This window comes from Gaeumannomyces tritici, assembly GCF_000145635.1.
Source record: "Gaeumannomyces tritici R3-111a-1 unplaced genomic scaffold supercont2.1, whole genome shotgun sequence".
NCBI classification, from domain to species: domain Eukaryota; kingdom Fungi; phylum Ascomycota; class Sordariomycetes; order Magnaporthales; family Magnaporthaceae; genus Gaeumannomyces; species Gaeumannomyces tritici.
Window position 1 is genome coordinate 6,855,284 of NW_008804545.1, and position 19,701 is coordinate 6,874,984.

The 19,701-nt window shown below is 61.6% G+C and overlaps 5 protein-coding genes across 5 annotated transcripts; 4 read left to right on the forward strand and 1 right to left on the reverse strand.

Annotated features, from left to right (window-relative positions):
• Positions 1 to 321: 321 nt before the first annotated feature.
• On the forward strand, positions 322 to 2,329 carry GGTG_02162 (flavohemoglobin). The gene has a single exon (XM_009219933.1). It carries the CDS (start codon positions 549 to 551, stop codon positions 2,067 to 2,069), a length of 1,521 nt encoding a protein of 506 aa, XP_009218197.1. The 5' UTR covers positions 322 to 548; the 3' UTR covers positions 2,070 to 2,329.
• A 25-nt stretch (positions 2,330 to 2,354) lies between these two features.
• On the forward strand, positions 2,355 to 2,591 carry GGTG_02163 (hypothetical protein; the record flags this gene model as incomplete). The annotated part of the gene is made up of 1 exon (XM_009219934.1): positions 2,355 to 2,591. The coding sequence occupies one exon, from the start codon at positions 2,355 to 2,357 to the stop codon at positions 2,589 to 2,591; it is 237 nt and encodes a 78-aa protein (XP_009218198.1).
• Positions 2,592 to 6,063: 3,472 nt separating this feature from the next.
• On the reverse strand, positions 6,064 to 7,355 carry GGTG_02164 (hypothetical protein; the record flags this gene model as incomplete). The annotated part of the gene is made up of 4 exons (XM_009219935.1): positions 6,064 to 6,397; positions 6,455 to 6,564; positions 6,662 to 6,833; positions 7,114 to 7,355. The coding sequence occupies 4 exons, from the start codon at positions 7,353 to 7,355 to the stop codon at positions 6,064 to 6,066; spliced, it is 858 nt and encodes a 285-aa protein (XP_009218199.1).
• A 468-nt stretch (positions 7,356 to 7,823) lies between these two features.
• Positions 7,824 to 10,669, forward strand: GGTG_02165 (hypothetical protein; the record flags this gene model as incomplete). The annotated part of the gene is made up of 2 exons (XM_009219936.1): positions 7,824 to 8,205; positions 8,325 to 10,669. 2 exons carry the CDS (start codon positions 7,824 to 7,826, stop codon positions 9,683 to 9,685), a joined length of 1,743 nt encoding a protein of 580 aa, XP_009218200.1. The 3' UTR covers positions 9,686 to 10,669.
• A 1,022-nt stretch (positions 10,670 to 11,691) lies between these two features.
• GGTG_02166 (hypothetical protein) lies at positions 11,692 to 19,630 on the forward strand. Its single transcript, XM_009219937.1, has one exon. The coding sequence runs from the start codon at positions 11,785 to 11,787 to the stop codon at positions 19,492 to 19,494; it is 7,710 nt and encodes a 2,569-aa protein (XP_009218201.1). The 5' UTR covers positions 11,692 to 11,784; the 3' UTR covers positions 19,495 to 19,630.
• The last annotated feature ends 71 nt before the right edge of the window (positions 19,631 to 19,701 follow it).

Genomic DNA, 19,701 nt, shown 5'->3' on the forward strand with positions numbered 1-19,701 from the left:
TGGCACTTGATTGGCCTGCAGCAGACCCCTTAAATAAGGCCCAAGCTGAGTCAGCTCGTCCGGGCAAAGCCGCCGCGGAGATGTAAAGCGCTAAAGTCCATGTTGGATTTTTCGAAAACCCACTCGGTACGCTTCGGGGCCTTCCCGCAGCACAAGAGCAGTCGGGCGAATACCAGACGGGGCAAAGTGAACTGATTATGGCACAGCTCTTACAAATCGCTCGATCCGCTGTGGCCCGGTGAGGACTGGGTCTCGATGACTCCCGAGGGCCAGCGGGTCCCTGGACTTTGTGGGGGGTTCCCTCGCCGATGCTCCAGCAATGCCCCATCGTACGATGCCTTCCAGCAGCGTCGCCGAGAGAAATCTTTTTTGGCTTGCAAGGTCAGCTCAGCATCGACATCTCCGCGCGGACGAGCGTCGGTAAGATGGACCTACAAGGAGACAGATGCCATCTGGGAGTTGGTTAAATACGCGTCGCGTCCATCCATCATCTCTAGGTAATCAGAACTTGGTCTCCATCAAGCAGCAGCCAGCCAAGCACTCTCCAAATGTACAGGGTTTCAACTGTTGTCCCGCGACTCGTACCTTCTACCCAGTCTCTTGGACGCCACGCCAGACTTATCCGCATCGCTTCAGCCATCTCAGCCTCCCAGCTGTCCCCATTGCGCGCGGCAGCATCACGCATCACCGCCCCGGCAGCATCGCGAGCATATAGCAGCAGCATGTCCGGGCCCGAGACGACGCAGGCCAACGGCTCCGCGGCCCCGGCCCCGGCGGCCAGGCCGGCGCCGCCGACGCTGACCCCGGAGCAGATGGCCATCGTCAAGTCGACGGCGCCGGTGCTCAAGGAGCACGGCGTAACCATCACGACGCTCTTCTACAAGAACATGATCAACGCGCACCCGGAGCTGCGCAACGTCTTCAGCTCCACCAGCCAGGCGACGGGCGCCCAGCCGCGCGCCCTGGCGGCCTCGGTGCTGGCCTACGCCACCTATATCGACGACCTGGGCAAGCTCACGCACGCCGTGTCGCGCATCGCGCACAAGCACGTGTCGCTCAACATCCGGCCCGAGCAATACGACATTGTGGGTCACCACCTGATCCAGACCATCGGCGAGGTGCTGGGCGACGCCGCCACGCCCGCCATCGTCGACGCCTGGACGGCCGCGTACGCGGTGCTGGCCGACGTCTTCATCGGGCTCGAGAAGGGCATGTACGCCGAGCACAGCGACTGGATCGGCTTCCGCAAGTTCAAGGTGCTGCGCAAGGTCAAAGAGTCGGACGCCATCACGTCCTTCTACCTCGCGCCCTCGGACGGCCGCAAGCTGCCGCCGTTCAAGCCGGGCCAGTACGTCAGCCTGCAGCTCTTCGTGCCGCAGATGGGCCACCTGCAGAGCCGCCAGTACAGCATGAGCGAGGCGCCGCGCCGCGAGGGGGACTACTACCGCATCAGCGTCAAGCGCGACGACGGCACGGGCCTGGGCGGCCTGCCCGACGCGCCCGGGATCGTATCGGTCAAGCTGCACGACGAGGTCAAGGAAGGGGACGAGGTCGAGGTGTCGCACCCGCAGGGCGAGTTCTTCGTCGACCCGGCCGAGGCCGAGGGCAAGCGCGGCGCCCCCTTGGTGCTGCTGTCGGCCGGCGTCGGCGCCACGCCGCTCATGTCCATCCTCGAGAGCGTCACGGTCGACCCGGCGGCGCCCGAGGCGGCCCGGACGCGGCCCGTGTCGTGGGTGCACGCGTCGCGGTCGTCGGGGCTCCGGCCCTTCGCGCCGCGCGTGGCCGAGATCGAGAAGGCGAGCGGCGGCCGCGTGCGCGCGCGCCACTTCCTGAGCGCCGTCGACCCGGCCGTGGACGTCGAGGGCGTCAGCTACCACCACGGCGGCGCGCGCATGGACCTGGCCCGGCTGGACAAGGACGCCGACCTGCACGTCTCGGACCCCCGCGCCGAGTACTACCTCTGCGGGCCCGAGGCCTGGATGCTCGACACGAGGGAGCGACTCGAGGCTATGGGGGTGTCGCACGACCGGATACATCTGGAACTGTTCGCGACGGGCGACGTCCAGTAGGCTTGGGAGGAAACGGTTGTTTGATTGGTGGTGGGGGGTGATCCGATAGCACCAAGTCCCCCTTGATCGCGTTTGGTGTCTGGTGTCGGTGTCGGGCTTTCCCCTCCTTGCTTTACCCCAAATTGTTTTTTTTTTTTCAATGTTTCCTTCCTTGATACTCCCCGATCATGTACGAGCGCTACACATAACCTCAGGCTACTTTAACTGCCGGTATACCTTGTCTCGGCCGCTGGCCATGCTCGTTGACTCTGCGTGGCTCCTATCACCTCACGTCCTCCTCGCCACATGGCCCGTCTAGATGCACTCACGTTCCTCGAGATGGAGGGCAGTCTCTGGCGGTGTGCCGGGCCCTGTGCCTCTCCGGCGACGATCGCGCTGGCCAGCCACCCATCTGAGTGCCACGCCAGTGTCGATGCCGCGGCTCGAATCGGTCGCACAGGGTCGTGCTTTGGCGACCGCCCTGCCGCCTCCAGGTTTCACAGCCAACCCTCGCTGTGCGACCTGGCCCTTCCTTCCAGCTGAACCCTCGCATTATGGCTGCTCTCGATTCGCCGGGGAGTGGTGGAACCACTTACAGGGGGGGTGTTCATATCAGAGAATGAAGATGGATGGGTGATGGATCTGTGCGGCGGTGCGCGCCGGTGCCGGGGGGTCGAGGGCCGATCTTGATGACGGGATCCTTTAACACTGATCCTGCGGACGGCCCCTTACACGACATGGAAGCAAGGAGCAGATGGTCCAAACATTTTGGCCGCTGGCGTCTGACCGGGTTCTGGGAGGCAGGGGAGCCTCCGTCGGTCGGGCCCGAGCATGGGCGGGGTGGGCAACCGCATCCCCCGACCCTTTGGCCTTTAGGCGCTCGCCGGGCTGCCCTTTTTTGCGCGGCATCGAGATCTCGCGTCCACGGCTCCCGGCAGACCTTTTCCCTCCGATTTTGCGATTCCGGAACAGCTGTCCGCTGCGGGTTTCCAAAACATTCATCCCGGCCCGGGCTCCCTGGGAGCAGGAAAGATAGTGTGGTTTCGCAGAAAAAGTAAAAGAAATGCCCACGGAGGAATGGAGATTTGTTTCTCTGTCGAGGAAAGATGCCTCTCTGCCCCTGAATCCCTTGCGTCTGTCACAATACCCCGTCCTCGCCTCTCTCGCTGATCTCGCTGATCTCGCTGACCCCGCTGGCCATTGGTTCCCGACCCAAGACATGCTTCAGAACCTGCGTCTCCCTAGCCGTTACTGTCCTAGCTGACAGAGGTTTGGCGGGTACTCCTCCTCTTCCCCCCCTTGCGCATGGGATCCCTCCCGCTCCTCACTTGTCCCCCCTATCTCCTCGACCCCCCGCTTGTGGCCGCTTTAGCGAACGCCACCAGACAAAAGAAGGATCGCGCAGGCTCCCCGAGATCACCATGGTGTGTGTCACAAGGCGAGATCCAGCGAGATAGGTGAGGCATGTGCTACGAAGCGCCGGGGTGGGAGGAAGTGTCCTTTTTTCTTTCTCTCTTTGCAAGGTGGACATCTTTGGTGGTCGCACTATCGTCGGACAGATGCTCACCCCCGTACTAGGCCACGAACCTCGCTCGCTCCACCGCCTCTCTTGCTCGGGGCATCTTCTGCCGGCTGTACTAAGATGGAAGAGTCTTGGTTACCGAGGAAAGCTGCCTGTGGGTAGAGTTGCGAGATTACCGCTCGGGAGAGAGACAGCGTGCACGAAGAGATTGTAGCGAGAGAAAGAGAGAGAGAGAGAGAGAGAGAGAGAGAGAGAGAGAGAGAGAGAGAGAGAGAGAGAGAGAGAGAGGAGCAGCAACATCAGCACGGCGCATATACCAGGCCCGTCTCCGGCCAAACCAACGCGCCTGGGCACGAAAGATGGGAAATCCCGCGAATTGGCCAATGTCCGCTTCCAAATACGCCAAAAGTACGTTCTTGGCTGGCTACTACTGACGCGGGGGACTTGTGCTCGTCTGTTAGTATAAGTAAGCAGCTGAGCGAGCCAGTCCTGGGTGCAGCTATGTGATAGAGCTGGAGCTATATACAGCCAACGTCCTAATGCATGACGGCGGTTAGTTGAGGGAGAGAGAGAGAGAGAGAGAGCAGAGGGAAAAAAAAACCACACCATCCCGCCGTCCGTCCTGCATGCGGGCCCATGCTGTCGTGGATGGGACGTAATGGAATCTGGTCCGTTGGTAGCGAATCGCAGCTGTGATTGGAAGGCTACCCCTGTCGCCCTCGCCTCAACCTGCACTTCTGTACGCACGCGGAAGCGATAGGGCGCTCCCGCCGACGCCCACCACGCGCTATCCCATCACAGCGCAGTTGAGCGCGGGTGATTGCGCAAACGTACGGGCGCCCTTGGTCTTGGGTGTGGAGAGCTGAGTAGGAGAAGGAGGAAGAGGAAACACCCAGGCGAGAGAGTCGCATTGTCTCGACCAACACTCACCACCCTGCATATGCTCGAACGCTGTGAGGGATTCCATGGATATGTTTGATGGCCGTCACGCTGCAAGGCGCATCTTTACCGATGCCTTGCGTCCGAAGCCGCCCAAGCGAATTGTTGCACATTGCCTGTGTATTTATTTCCTTTTTTGGTTTCCTCCGCGGCACCGCTGCCTGGGGCCTACTGCCCACACAGCTTTTGGATGCTGTCGGGCAAAGTGAGGGGAAGGCAAGCCACCAAAGGCAGGCCAAAAGCCGGCTTCTCACCCGTCCGCAGGTTCAGTCCACAGGTCTGGGTGGCGGCTCGGGCGGCTCCACCGGTCAAGCCTCGCAGCCATTAGTGACTGATCGATGAGCAAGTCCGGCAGGCAATGGCGGTACCTGGGGGATCGTGGACTGCGAGAAGCCGGATTGGGTGCGGCCAAGGAGGTGGTGGTGGTGGCAGCCTCCAGCGCGGGCGGACTTTCTTGTCGCCCACACACCAGCTCAGACCAGCTCAGACCAGCAACCACCAGCACCCACACCACATGCATTCTGCTTCTGACAGGACACCCACACACCTTGAGTGGTCTGGCTGCCGGTTTCTGACAGTTGTCCGCGTGTCGTCGCAGTAGGTCCTCGATATATCTCTGGCGAGGAAAGTCAGCCGACTGCGGCTGGACGGGCTGCCTCAGCGTAGATAAAAAAAGAAAAAAAAGGCCCCAGTTGATGCTCGGCCGAGTTAGTGCCATGTGCAATGATACCTTTCCCACGCTTCTGACGGGCAGGGCGGGCAGAACGTTCGAGCCGGTCGGTTTCAGACGCGGCCAGTCCAGTGCGGGCCGCTGTAGACCCCCGGGCAGAAATTGCGTGCCTTCTGTGCTTGGCACGCACACACTTGGGCGTGTTGCAGCTCCGTCCCAGCTGGCCGCTGGCCCAGGAAGAAAGCTTGCAGGGGTTAGCGAGGCTCCACTGTGTATATTGGCAAGGATGGACGCTGGGAATGGAGCAAGCCTTCACCGACGCTAGTGACGGCCGAGCACTGGCGCGCATCCTTCTGCCCCTCCCCAAACTCCACACTGAACCGAGGGGAGGGAGCTTGGGTTGCTTCCAGGTCGGGGTGCGACGGCGTGGCGGGCGGCAGTAATTGTCCGCAAGGCCCTGGCATAGCTGGACTACTACTCCCATCTTCTTTCTGGATATATCAGATATTGGATGTATTAGATATCATGGACCAATGATGAGCCCAAGTGCTGCTCGTCCGGCTACAACCATGACAGAAATCGACAGCAGCCCTTCCAGATATGTCGTCCCAAGCAAAGTACAGCCTGGGCCCTGTCCGCTTGGGGGCGCTAGAGGTGTGGAGTCGAGTGGTCCTGGCCTAGCGCGGTGACGACACCTTGCCGCTTTGGGAGCTTGCCCGGGGCTTCTGCATCTCAACCTTTGTTTTTCCTTGGCGTTGCTTTTTTCTCGACATCCCGTCTCCACGTCGCCCATACCTACCCGATCCGAGCAGGAAAAGCTGCCTGGCTGGCCAATCACGCATGCCCTCCCGACACACCATGCCGACATCTCCAGCTTCCTAGTGCTATTCCGGCATGGGCCTCGAGCTGGGGACGCCCGGCCCGCGTCCCTGGACCCTGCCTCGGACTCGTCCTGCGCTCTCGTTGGCTGCCATCAGCTGGCCAGAGCAACGCCCGTGATAGCGAATCCCACACCCTCGGGCTCGCAGGGAAGCCGTCTCGGTCGATATCAGCATTCTCTGCCCACCCATGGAATCTGGGTACATGATCCTCCTCACACCGGTCGGCCGTCCCAATTCCCAATTCTCCCACCCTCCCTCGTTGCGACCAGTCCCCGCGTAGGGCTCGCCCCCCCTCATCCGCGTCGCCGTACCAATGGGCTGGTCCTCTCCCCCCCGGCTGGCGACGGGAGTCCGTGGCCTTTGCGTGTGGGTTCCCACCCCCCATCAAACACACCCTTCCTCGAGCCACGCCGATCCCAAAAATGCAGCAAACGGCCCACTGCGAGGCGCCGCCGTCGGGCTGGGCTCCCCGCTCCAGACCTCGGTTCCCTCCTGCTCAAACGTCTGATTGGTAACCGGCAAGACTTGAGATACTGAGCGGCGGGCACGTCATGCGAGCAATAAGCTCATCATCCGCTTCCCCTATCCTTGTTTGGCATACCGGGCCGTCGCCTATCGCAGCTGGGCTCTGGGCTGAAAGCATCCCCTTTCTTTTGCAGAGCTCCGGCACCTCGGGTCCTAAGCACGGCGTGGTGCAAGTGGCTGGGCCGATGCACACAGTGTAGCCCTCATATTCCAGGCTGGGATCGAGGGACGGAGGGACAATCGCCCGTCTTTGCCAAGGAGTGCCGGCGGCACCGTGGAACTCTGCCCGCAGCCCACAGCCAAGAACGGGACACACACACACACACACCCACGAGAGCCCCAACTCCCCCGAGGTCGAGTCAGTCCCCGTCCACGGGAGGTGGCATGATCAACTTCCAACAACCATCATCTCTTTGTTTTGCTCCGTGCTCGGGGGACCCGCATGGCAGCGGGCCACAAAAGCACCTGGTCTGCCAGTTGACACCCCCTCTGCTGACAGTGTGACGCTACCGGGCGGATAGCACGCACGTTCCATGCGCGTCGCATGCCACCCCCCCCCGCCGCGCTCGAGGTGGAATAGCAAGTGCAGCCGGCGTCGAGTGCGTGGAAGCACAAAACCCGGCAGAGTGGCCCAGATGCTGTTGTAGCGCAGATGCAGCGCCTCCCCTGTGCGGCTTAGGTGACAGATGACGCAGGACAGGCCGGGTCTCTCGCCGCTCCTGCTCGTACCCCTTCCTCACCGCTGGCGGCTCATTGTGAAGAGGCGGCATGCTGTGCTATGCCATCACATCGTGTACTGAGCCTCCTCCTTGCCTATCTCCCGCCTCGGCCCTCTCATTGGCCTCCTCGCTGCGCAGCCCCTGCGTGGCACCCCCTCGTCCAAGCATCCTTGCAAGGCTGGATATGCTAGACGCCCTCAAGCTCTCACGCCCTCCCCTGGCCAGTGCCTACAATGATCGCCTTCCGCCGCCACGACCCACTCCCTCGTCGTGATACCAGATCAAGGAACGATGCATACCGGGTGGTATACCGGCAGTTTAAAGATGAGTGGCGTGGACAAAACATCCACCGAGACTCGCCTTTTCTCGGTCTCTTTCTCTCTCTTGGGTCCTGAATTCCCTTGCTGCTCGACGGTTTCTCGACCTGTGCTCGCTTCGCTACCTGCTACCTCGGCCCATCGCCCCACCCCCATCCCGCATGGCAGTCGCTCCGAGGTCTCAGCGCCGAACGAGACGACTATGGAGCCGGTCACAACACCGACGGGAACTCCGATTCGCAAGGCGTGTAACCGGTGCCATGGACAGAAGCTCAGCTGCAGGCGCATCGGGGACGAGCCCTGCGAGAGGTGCGTCCGCCTCAAGACCGAATGCAAGTCCAGCCCTTCGCTTCGGTATCGGAAGCAGCAGCAACAGCAGCAACGGCAGCAACAGCAGCAACAGCAGCAACAGCAGCAGCACCAGCCACAGGCGCAAACAAGACACAAGGCGCAACAGACACAGCATCATTATCTCGAATACCTTGGGAGGCAAGTACAGGAGGTTATGGTGGAAAGCGCGCACAGCGCAAGCACAGAGCAGTCGGGTATCTTGGCTAGCCTGGCCAGGCGAGCCAGCACAACTGGTAAGTCAGCTTTTCAACAAGACATCGCTTGTATACAACGCAACTTGGCACGGCTCTTCAAAGGGCCATGTCTTGGCTTCACTTGGGCGTGGGAATACTCACAACCGGTCTCGGCACAGTTACGTCTCCCGGCCTCATGCCTGAGGAATCCTGTATGACCATGGACGACATGAACCCACCCCACCTTGCCAGTATAGGCTCGGGCACGGTGGAAGGCAACACCACGCTGAGCATGGTAGGGTTTGGCTTCGGCATCGACACGAGGCTCGAACCCCTCTTTCCCTCAAGCAGCCCCCGCCAAGGCAACCACATGCACCCTTCAGCCTCCATCGAGCACATGGCCCGCGCCGTTAGCGAGTACTCCCCTCGCCAGGATTACGGATCCACGAGCATCAGCTATCCTTTCCATCAGCCGACAGACTGTCAACCCACCTTCCCAAATGCACTCAAACGTCACCACCAAACACAAGACCAGCGCCAAAATCAAAGTTCCCTCCAGCCCCAGGCAGTGTCCCCACCGGGGCCCCTTGAGGTTCTAGGCCACGCCGGACCGCTATCACCGCAGGGACGAGTCGTCCCAGCTCCTGTCAGCCCTAGGCATGTGGCCCATCACGGCGCATGGCTGGGCCTAATGTCCGACCTGAACAGAGAAACGTGGGAGCTCACCTTGCGGGTCCCACACCACACCCCCCTGGAGGGTAGCTTCGGCGTATCCAATTACACCTTTTACGAGGAACACAAGGCTGGCTCCGAGGAGCAGCGCCCCTTTCCGCTAGACCAGATGTTCGGCCTGTCGCGGAGACTACTAGAGGCTCTCAGGGTACCTGCGGCGGGCACGGGCCTTGGCACGTCACCAACATCTCACGGGGGCATCTCAGCTGGCGACTCCTCGCCACCCTCGCCACCCCCACCGGTTCCGACGGCATTTACTGGCGCTCCCTGGTGGCCGGGCGAGGTCGGCACAGGCCTATCCTCGGCCACGCATGCAGCCTCGGCAGATTCGGGATCGGTGCTTCTTGCGCTATCGACCTACGTGCGGCTGATTGATCTCTACCACCGAGTCTTTCAGCTGGTGGACGAAGAGATATCCTTATCCAGCCGTGGCGGCGGCCGCCTGGACGCTTTCAAGCTCTGTACGCTGCCGGATGTCTCCCTGGGCGGCATCTACCCCGTGGCGCCCTCCCCCGTCCTGCAGATGACGCTCACCGTCAGGGTGGCCGAGGAGTTCCTGGGCGGGCTGCGGGCGGAGATGGACGTGGTCACTTCAGACCGGATAGCGTCGTGCCCGGCGAGGGCCTGGACGCAGTCGCCCCCGTCCCGCAATCCAACCACAGGCGACGCCGGTGTTACTGCCAACCTGGGCGCCGCCTCCATCTCCTTCGCCGCTGTCGTCCAAAGCGCCATGTTCGAAGTAACGGTGCAAGAAGCGAGGATCCGCCAGGGTCTCGGAGCGATAAGAGCCAAGCTGGAGCGCAGCTGACCGAGATGGGGGCGAGTTTAATAAACAGCATCGGCAGCAGTGCTTGGCCGCGATGCAAAAGAGAGTGGCTTGTGCTGTCCACATCGTTCATAATTAGGTAATTTGGGGCGGCCAGTCAAGTACCATCACACAGCGTCGGGCCCATCACACCCGAATCTCACTTGCAAGAATAAACGAGGAAGCAAGCACGGGCCACAAGCTCGCCTCATAGAGGCCCATCTTCAAAACCTCCCGTGGTATCTGCCCGGGCTTTTGAATAGCACAGAAAAAGGGGGCCCGTTGATGATTGTGTTCACGGGCATGTTTCAAACTGAAAACACCCCTTGAACGCGACGTCGTCTGTACTGTCTTGGTGAGAAGGCGAACAACGTCACAGCGTCTGTAGTCGACCGAGAGCACATCACGGTAGATTACAGGTACAAAGACGGCCAAGCACAAAGGGCCGCTCAGAGGCGCATGTGGGGTTGTGTACGACGGGTTGGTCCGTCAGACCATGTCTCGAGAACAAAGAGGATCCGGCCCCGTGAAGCGCGCCCAAGCGAGCCCGTGTCTATTCCTTCCCCGGCCAGAGTCATTGTGTCCAAGAATGTGCCGTAGGGTGCGAGGGGGTGGGGGGGTCGTCGAGGTATGGATTTGATTTGTTGGCAGGATGCGCGGGAATTCCACCCCGGGGGAACCGGGGGAACCGGGTGGGCTTGATATCCGGGACCCCGAGCAAAAAGTGTATGAAAGGCCTAGGTTCCAGCTGGCTTGGTCTGGAAAGATGTGTGGGGGTATACCTGGCCGGGTAGCTAAGCACAACAAAACAGACCGCAAATGAAGAAACAAAGAAATAAAAGACATGGCCGCGGCATCCGATGATAGGTTAGTGCGGCTGTCCAATGGCCGCCCCGTTCCTGGCCGCCTTCTAGATGCGCTTATCAAACCACATGCTATGCACGCACACTTGCATATGGATAGGCACATTACATGCGCGCGCAGGCGACCATCCATCCTGCCTTGCATTGGGCGGACCCTGGCACAATCTGGCCGCACCCGTCCTGCTGGGTACGCCATGTGGTGCGGCATCGGAACTCCGATCCCGATTCCGCAGCCACGCTGCTGCTGGCTGCCCCTCTGGCCGCATTGTAAGAGAGGCTCAGGAAGGCTGCTATACCAAAAAAGAAACAGATGTGGGAGGGTGTGCAAAAGGACGGGTGAGCCAAGGGTGATTTTTTTCCCCTGACGCCTAATATCTCCAGTGCGCTCCAGGGATCGATAAAGTGCACACAATTCGGCCACGTGGTGTCGCACCGGCCCCGTACATGTGCTAGCACCCTTCCTGTTGCCCCTAACGCTCAGAGTCGTGGAATCGAGACTGTAATCCATTGCCTAGGCTAGCAGGCGTTGCGTGTGAAAGAAAAACAAGACGTGGACAAGCCCTTTGTATTAAGGGCAACAAGAGCCCCCCAGCAACGGGTCCAAGCCCGTGACAAAGCCCGAACCACGAGGCTGAGGGTGCGTCCTGACCCTCCACTGAGCAACCTCTTGTGGCAGGCAGTGACGCGTGCTGTTGGATGCCATCGAGTCTGACACGCCCACCCCTCCCGGGTATCTACTTATATCTGGTCCCCTCGTGCGCGTGGGGGAGGTGTGCGGCCAATGGGAGGGGGGGAGGGGAGCACAAGAGATTTCACTCCCCACCCCCTGACAAACGCAGGCCACCGCAGCGGCCACCGAGGGCGAGCTCGACAGCTCCCGGGGAGGGAAGGAGCGCTTAACCGCACACCCCCTGCAAAATTTGCTGCGTGTATCTTCTGCCGTGCCTACCTCCCTCGACAAAGGACCTGAACCTTCGCCGGACGCCTTTGTCCCCCATACTTGGTCACCCTCAAAATAGTTTGTGCGGGTGGCATACCTCTTGGGAAGATAAAACCTTGCCCTCATCCTCCTCGGTCTTTACTCCAGGTCTTCTTCTGCCTTAAGAACCACCTCGTCTTCTCCATAGGTTGGACTACCACTCACATCTTCCTCATCTTGATACCATCCACGAAATATCAAACCCCTCGTATCCTGCCTCGTCTCCTCGTATCCCGCCTCGTCTCCCGCCTCGTCTCCCAATGGCGCAAGATATCCCTTCAAACGAGCCGCTGGCCGTGGTTGGCAGCAGTTGCCGGTTCGCCGGCGGCGTCGACTCGCCCTCGAAGCTCTGGGACCTCCTGGAGAAGCCAAGAGATCTGTCGAAACGCGTCCCTGCGGATCGCTTCAACGTCGAGGGCTTCTACCACCCCAACGGCGAGTACCACGGCACCACAGACGCCACCAAGGGATACTGGCTGGAAGGAAACCACCGCGTCTTTGACACATCCTTCTTCTCCATCACACCCAAAGAGGCCGAGACCATCGACCCTCAGCAGCGTCTGCTCCTCGAGGTCGTCTACGAGTCTCTGGAGTCGGCAGGCTACGACCTGAAGCAGTACGCGGGCAAGAAGGTCGCTGTATTTGCCGGCATCATGACGGCGGATTTTGACACCCTCTGCCAGCGCGACGACCTCCTGGGCTCGCAGTACCTGGCGACCGGCAACGCGCGTTCCATAATCTCAAATCGTATCAGCTACTTTTACGATTTCCACGGCCCGTCCATGACCATCGACACGGCATGCTCGGCCTCACTGGTGGCGCTACACCAAGCAGTCCTCAGCCTCCGCAGCGGAGAGAGCACCATGGCCTGCGTGGCAGGCGCCAACATGATGCTGGCGCCCGAGCAGTTCATCACCGAGTCCAGCCTGCACATGCTGAGCCCATCGGGCAGGTGTCGCATGTGGGACGCCGGCGCGGACGGCTACGCCCGCGGCGAGGGCGCGGCCTGCCTGCTCCTCAAGCCGCTGAGCCGCGCGCTGGCCGACGGCGACGCCATCCAGGCCATCGTGCGCGAGACGGGCGTCAACTCGGACGGCCGCACCAAGGGCATCACGATGCCGAACCCGGTTGCACAGTCGGCCCTGATCAGGGACACGTACTCCCGCGCGGGTCTCGACCCGAGGCGCGAGGCCGACCGCTGTCAGTACTTTGAAGCTCACGGCACAGGAACACACGCGGGTGATCCGCGTGAGGCTGCTGCCATTGCCGACGCCTTCTTTGGAGACGGAGACACATACGCGGAAGGGGTGGTGCCGCCGAATCAAGAGGCCCAGAGGAAGCTCCTAGTGGGCTCGGTCAAGACCGTCATCGGCCACACAGAGGGCGCTGCCGGCCTGGCTGGAGTGCTCAAAGTCATCCAGGCAATGAAGCACAAGACGGTTCCCCCGAATCTCCACTTGGAGACACTCAACCCCAGCGTTGAGCCGTTCTACACCAACCTCGAGATCCCAGTCTCTGCTACCCCGTGGCCGGCGGTCGAGAACAACCAGCCACTCAGGGCGAGCGTCAACTCCTTTGGCTTTGGAGGCACCAACTCGCACGCCATTCTTGAGCGATACACACCCGACATCCACTGCCCTATTGGCATCTCCTTCGGTCAGACTGGACGGAACTCTATCCCTCCCACCATCGCACAGGAGCTACAGCAATCCGAGGTCCCGCTGCCTCTAGTGCTATCGGCAAACTCGCAGCATTCTCTGTACTTGATGGTGGAAAAGTACCGAGACTTTCTCGTCGGCAAGGCTGATGTTTTCGCATCTCCCAAGCCCTTCTCGCAGCTGCTCTACCACCTCTATGCCAAGCAGAATCCTTTCCCCTTCAGGCTGGCTGTCACGGCCAGGACCGCCACGGAGACCATCGAGAAGCTCAACCAGCTACTTCTAGGTGCACCGGCCTCGAAGCATCCCCAGCTCGGCTCGAGGACAGCTACTCAACAGCTAGAGCCCAACAAGCTCAGGATCCTGGGAGTATTTACCGGACAGGGAGCACAGTGGGCCACAATGTCAAGGGACCTATTCTTGAACTGCGAGGGATACAGGCGTTCCATCTCGGAGCTGGACGCTGTGCTCCGTTCGTGCCCAGACCGTCCGAACTGGACTCTCGAACAGGAGATCCTTGCGGACCCGTCGGTCTCCCGAATCGGTGCTGCCGCCATCTCGCAGCCCCTCTGCACTGCCCTCCAGGTCGCCATGGTTGACCTGCTCACAACCCTCGGGGTGACATTCCACTCCGTCGTAGGTCACTCTTCCGGCGAGATTGGAGCGGCGTACGCGGCGGGTTACGTCACCGCAAAGCAGGCCATCCTGATCGCCTACTATCGAGGGAAGTTCGCCAGCCTAGCTCGCCCCAAAGTTGCAGTCAGCGTGAGAGACGACGAGACGGCACCTAAGCAGGCTGGCGGCATGATCGCTGTCGGCCTGTCGAGAGTGGAGGCGGAGGAGCTGTGCAGCCAACAAAAGTACGTGGGACGCGTTGTGCTTGCCGCGAGCAATTCGCCAACCAGCGCCACGCTCTCGGGAGACTTTGACGGAGTCATCGAGATCCAGAAGGAGCTGGAGGCGCAGGGAAAGTTTGCTCGCATCCTCGCCATCGATACGGCATATCACTCGCAGCATATGCAGCTGCCTGCCGCCAGGTACGGGCCTGCCCTGGAAGCGTGCGGTGTCGCGCATATGCCCAAGATCACAGACAGCAAGACTCGGTGGTTCTCGTCCGTCCATGGAGGGTCCGAGGCATTCAGTGCCGCACAGATCGAGCCGACGTACTGGGTGGAGAACATGACAGCGCCTGTCCTCTTCCGCGAGGCGCTGGAGAAGGCTGTTGATGAGGCTGCGAGTTTCGACCTCGCCATTGAGGTTGGCCCGCATCCTCAGCTCAAGGGACCCGCGATCCAAACAATCGAGGCTCTCGGAGGAACTAAGCTTCCTTTCACTTACTTGGGCGTCCTCGACCGCAAGAAGGGAGATCTTGCAGCCTTCTCCGACTTTCTCGGCTCTCTCTGGACCAATTTTGGGCCTTCTGCCACTGCTGTCGGCGCAGCAATAACTAGCTCGGAATCTGGAGGTGTCGAGCCTGATGAGCTGCCCACTTACCCGTGGGACCACTCCCAGGTTCACTACCGAGAGTCCAGGATATCTCACCAATACAGCAACCGGACTCACGCACCGCACGAGCTTCTTGGCGTCCGCACCAGAGACGATAGCGAGCTCGAGATGAGGTGGAGAAACATCCTGAAGCTCGAGACGATCCCGTGGATCGAGCATCACAAGTTCCAGGGACAGGCACTCCTCCCTGCTTCGGCATACTGCGTCATGGCGCTCGACGCCGCTCGGGTGTTCCTCAACGGCAAGTCCGCTACTGTGATCGAGCTGCAGGATGTTGAGTTTGTGAACGGCATTACTATCGAGCCCGGAACATACGGGGTCGAGGTGCTGTTCACGCTGAGCGTCTCCCCGCCTCCGAAGGACTCGCGCTCTCGCAGTCCCCAGGAGATCCACGCAACGTTCACGGTCTCCTCGGCCTACGCAGACGGAACCACGCCAATGCGCCCGAACTTCTCCGGCCACATGCGCATAGAGCTCGGAACGCCATCCGCGGATGTGCTGCCGCCCAGGCCATCTCTGCACCCCGAGACGATGGCCGTCAGCACGGACGGCTTCTACAAGATGATGGAGGGGCTCGATCTTGGTTACACGGGACCTTTCCGAGGGATTGAGACCATCCAGCGGCGTTTCAACTTTGCGTCCACCACGCTGCCCAAGACCCACCCCGAGGACACGACCACGCTCAAGGTCAGCCCGGCGATGCTGGACACGTGCTTCCAGGCGTGCTTCTCAGCCTTCTCGTCGCCTGGTGATCGGGCGCTGTGGACGCCATTCCTGCCGCGGAGCATCTCCAAGGTCCGATTCAACATGGCCGTGTGCGACAGAAACGACGACGAGCCGGACCAGAAAACCACGGTGGATGCGCTCCTGACAGATTTCCGACCCATCTCCAAGCAGGGAGCCGCGACCATCACGGGCGACATGTCCATCTACAACAGCAGGGGCCAGATGGAGGTCCAGATAGAGAGCATGGTGGTCGCCTCGTTCGCCGCGACCAAGCCCGAAGACGACTACGAGCTGTACCTCCACACCGTCATGCAAGCCGATCCCGAGGACGAAATTGCCGGCCTCATGGCCTTTGACAATGACAGGGCCGAGGAGGAGCAGCGGGTGCTCGAGGAGTGCTTTGAGCGCGTCAAGTCGTTCTACAAAACCAACCGCGCGCCGCACCCGATGAGGAGGGACTCTGTGTTTAGCAACCGCAGCAACGCCTCGACCATCGCGTCCTTCGAGCCCCCTCCCTTCGTCGTCGAGGGCCGCGCTACTAGCGCCTGGCCGCACGAGACGCACCAGTCGCTCCGCCAGTTCATCGAGTCGTCGCGGTACCCGGCCGCCCTGGAGCTGCTTAGCTCGCTGGCGGCGAACCTAAGCTCGTCCATCCTGGACGTAATGGTGCCGAACGTCACGATGGAGGCGCTGACGCTACTGCGCTTCCAGAAGCACCTCGAGACTGTGACGTGCCAGATCGCCCACCGCTACCCGCGCATGAATATTCTCGGAGTCACCGATCCGGACTTGTTCCTTGTGGAGCACGTCCTCGCTGGTCTGGGCTCGTCTTTCCTCAGCTTCACCACGGTCGGCGCCGATGAGCGCTTCGACCGCCGCGTCCTCGACAGGCTGCCGCAGAACGTACGGGATAAGGTTGTTACGGACAACCATCTCCTTAGCGACAAGGCCAAGAGCGATGATAACGGCACGGCCTACGACATGGTCGTCCTGCCCACTTCCGTCATGGAGCCAGGCCAGGCGGCAGCAGTGCTCAAGGTGATCCGGCATCTGATGAAGCCCGGCGGATTCCTGGTCTTGATTCACGCCTCGACAAACCCCCTCAAGGATAATATCCGGCGGTGCGCAGGTTCTTTGGCGGGATCTCCCAGCGTCAGCAACGGAGCTCTCACGCCGCCCGACTGGCCCGACGCGCTCGAGGATTGCGGTTTCGTCAGGGGTCCGGCAAATGCGGACCAGCACTTCCCACCAGGCTACACCCTCATCGTCAGGCAGGCGGAGAGTGCCGAAAAGGAGATGCTGCGCCTTCCCTTTGGCCCAGCCGGCCCAGGACCCGCAGGAACAATGGAGGGCGACGCTCCTTCCCGCAAGGCCGTCTTCGGCACCCTCACGTCGCAACTCCTCATTGTGGGTGGCGGCTCGCGTCAGACGTCGGACCTGACCGAGGAGATTGTGGACATGATTGAAGCGTCCTGCAGTAATGATGTATGTGTCGCGCGCGCGTTCGAGGACATCGACCCGGCCGACATTTCCAGCTGCACCGCCGCCATCGTCCTCGCTGACCTGGACTCGCCTGTGCTCTCCCGCATGACCGAGGAGCGCCTGGAGACGCTCAAGGCTCTCATGAGGCCCGACATGCGCATCCTGTGGGTCACAAATATCGATGGCGAAACCGGCACCGAGCAGTCGGCGTCCTTTGGCTTCGCCCGCACCCTGATCGCCGAGATGCCGAGCCTGGCTCTGCAGATGCTCGACCTGGACACGCTCGGCGGAGCCGCCAAGACGATTGTCGAGAGCTTCGCTCGCCTCTGTCAGCAGGCTTCGGTGTCGTCCAACAGCAGCAGCCCGGATAGCCGCGATCCCGACAGCATCCTCTACTCGTACGAGCACGAGATCCACATCAAGAAGGGGCGGCGCATAGTCCCCCGCGTGCTGCCGTACCAGCCTGCCATCGACCGAGTCAATTCGGCACGCAGGATTATCACGACGCCGGTCAACACCACCGCGAAGAGCGTCGAGATCGTCCCTGTGCAGTTCTCCGACGGTGCGATGCATTACGAGGCCCGCCACGTCAACTTCAGTATCTCCGACGTCCCTCCCGGCGAGACCCCGGTCCAGGTGCTATACAGCGCTCTCAACCCGATCAGCGGGAGCGAACACTTTCAGTACCTGTGTGTCGGAAAGATGCTCGATCCTCAAGAGGAAGGCCGCTCCGTGGTCATGTTTTCAAAGATGAACGCTTCGCTGATCCATGTGAAGAGAGAGAGCATATACGACGCGCCCCATGTCGAGGGGGTGCTGAACTCTTCACTGTTCGCAACGTGCCTTCTCCAAGCGCTGAGAGCCCAGATCCTCTGTCACGCTGCGCGCCTCCCGATGGTGCTTGTCAATGCCGAGTCAGCCTTGCTGGAGTCGATGAAAGCGACATTGAGCACGCTTTGGCCGCAGATGGTGATTGCCGTCACTTCCAATAAAGAGGTGGCGGATGCGAACAGCGATTACATCTACATCCATCCGCGCTCATCTCCGCAAGCAATCAAGAGCGCCCTACCAACCTCCAGAGCCTACATCGTAGACTACTCGGCGGACAACGACGGCTATGCTCAACTGATCTGCGACTGCCTCCCCAACGGATCACAGTATATCCGCTTTGGAGACAACTGTTTCAGCCCCAAGGATATACTCCCCGGAGAGGCAGCCGAACTCACGAACGCGGCCATCGACGTCGCCGCCGAACTAATGTTCACCGTGGGGGCCCGGGATACGAACCTCCCCACCGTCAGCGTTCCGCACCTGCTCCAGCGCTCGAGCCTTGCTCCATTCTCGCCCGACGTCATAGTGGACTGGCGCGCCGAGAGGACCGTGGCCGTATCGCCAACCGACCAGCGTCAGCCGCAGAGCCTCGCTCGCTCCGCCTCCTACGCCGAGAAGCCCACGCTCCTGCGCCACGACCGCACCTACGTCCTCATCGGCATCACTCGCGACCTCGGCCAGAGCCTCTGCCAGCTTTTCGTCAACAACGGCGCTCGCCACATCGTCCTCGCAAGCCGCAGCCCGCCCCCCGCCAGCAGCCTCTCATGGGTCAGCGCGCTAGCCGGACGGGGCGTCACCGTCCAAGTCGAGACCCTGGACGTGACGGACTTGGACTCGGTCCGCCGGTTCGCCCGCCGCCTCCCATCCGCGCCGCTCTGCCTCCCCCCTGTCGCGGGCGTCGTCAACGGCGCCATGGTGCTCGAGGACCGCGTCTTTGCCCAAATGACGCTCGAGACGCTCAACCGCGTCATGCGGCCCAAGACCATCGGCTCGCAGAACCTCGACGCCGTCTTCGGGCCCTCGGCCGACCTCGACTTCTTCATCATGACGTCGTCGTTCGCGGCCGTGGGCGGGCACGCGGGCCAGGCCAACTACGCGGCGGCCAACATGTTCATGAACGGGCTGGCGGCCGACCGGCGCCGGCGGGGCCTCGCGGCCTCGGTGCTCAACATCGGGGTCATCTACGGCCTCGGGTTCCTGCACCGCGAGCGCGAGGGCCTGTACGCCGGCCTCGAGCGCGAGGGGTACCCGCCCATCTCGGAGCGGGACCTCCACCACATGTTCGTCGAGGCCGTGGTGGCGGGCCGCCCCGGCGCCGACGGGCCCGAGGCCCTGACGACCGGCCTCAGCCGGTACCGGGTCGGCGACCCGAACCAGCTGCACTGGCACCGGGACCCCCGGTTCTGCCACTTCACCACCACTGCCGGTGGCGAGGCGGCCGCCGGCCCGGGCCAGTCAGCTGGCGACGGCAGCCCCCGCCAGCGCGTCGAGCAGGCGCGCGGCGCCGATGAGGTGCGGGCCGTGGTGCTGGCCGAGCTGGTGGCGCGGCTCGAGGCGGTGCTGCGGCTGCCGGCCGGGTCGGTCGCGGCCCAGGACGACAGCGTGTCGGGCCTGGGCATCGACTCGCTCATGGCGGTGGAGCTGCGGGCGTGGCTGCACCGGGCCACGGGGCGGGACGTGCCCGTCATGAAGATCCTGTCGGCACCCAGCATCGCCCGGCTGGCCGACGACATCGCCGGGCTGGTGCTGGCCGACCGCGAGGTGTGAGGGGGCTTGGGCTGGGGTTTGGGTTTGGGTTTGGCTGCTTTTTTTTCGAACAAGATGAGACGGGACCTTTTTTTCTGTTTGTTTGTTTGCCTTGTCTTTTGCTTTGGGCTTTTTTGTTGTTGTACCAGTTGCCGCCTTGTTTGGAATTCTTTGGTTTGTAGTAATAACACTCATGTTTAACTAACAACGACTGTGCAGTTTCGTGAC

Coding starts and splice junctions, on each gene's coding strand:
- GGTG_02166 (XM_009219937.1), top strand. CDS start 11,785: ATGGCGCAAGATATCCCTTCAAACGAGCCGCTGGCCGTGGTTGGCAGC.
- GGTG_02162 (XM_009219933.1), top strand. CDS start 549: ATGTACAGGGTTTCAACTGTTGTCCCGCGACTCGTACCTTCTACCCAG.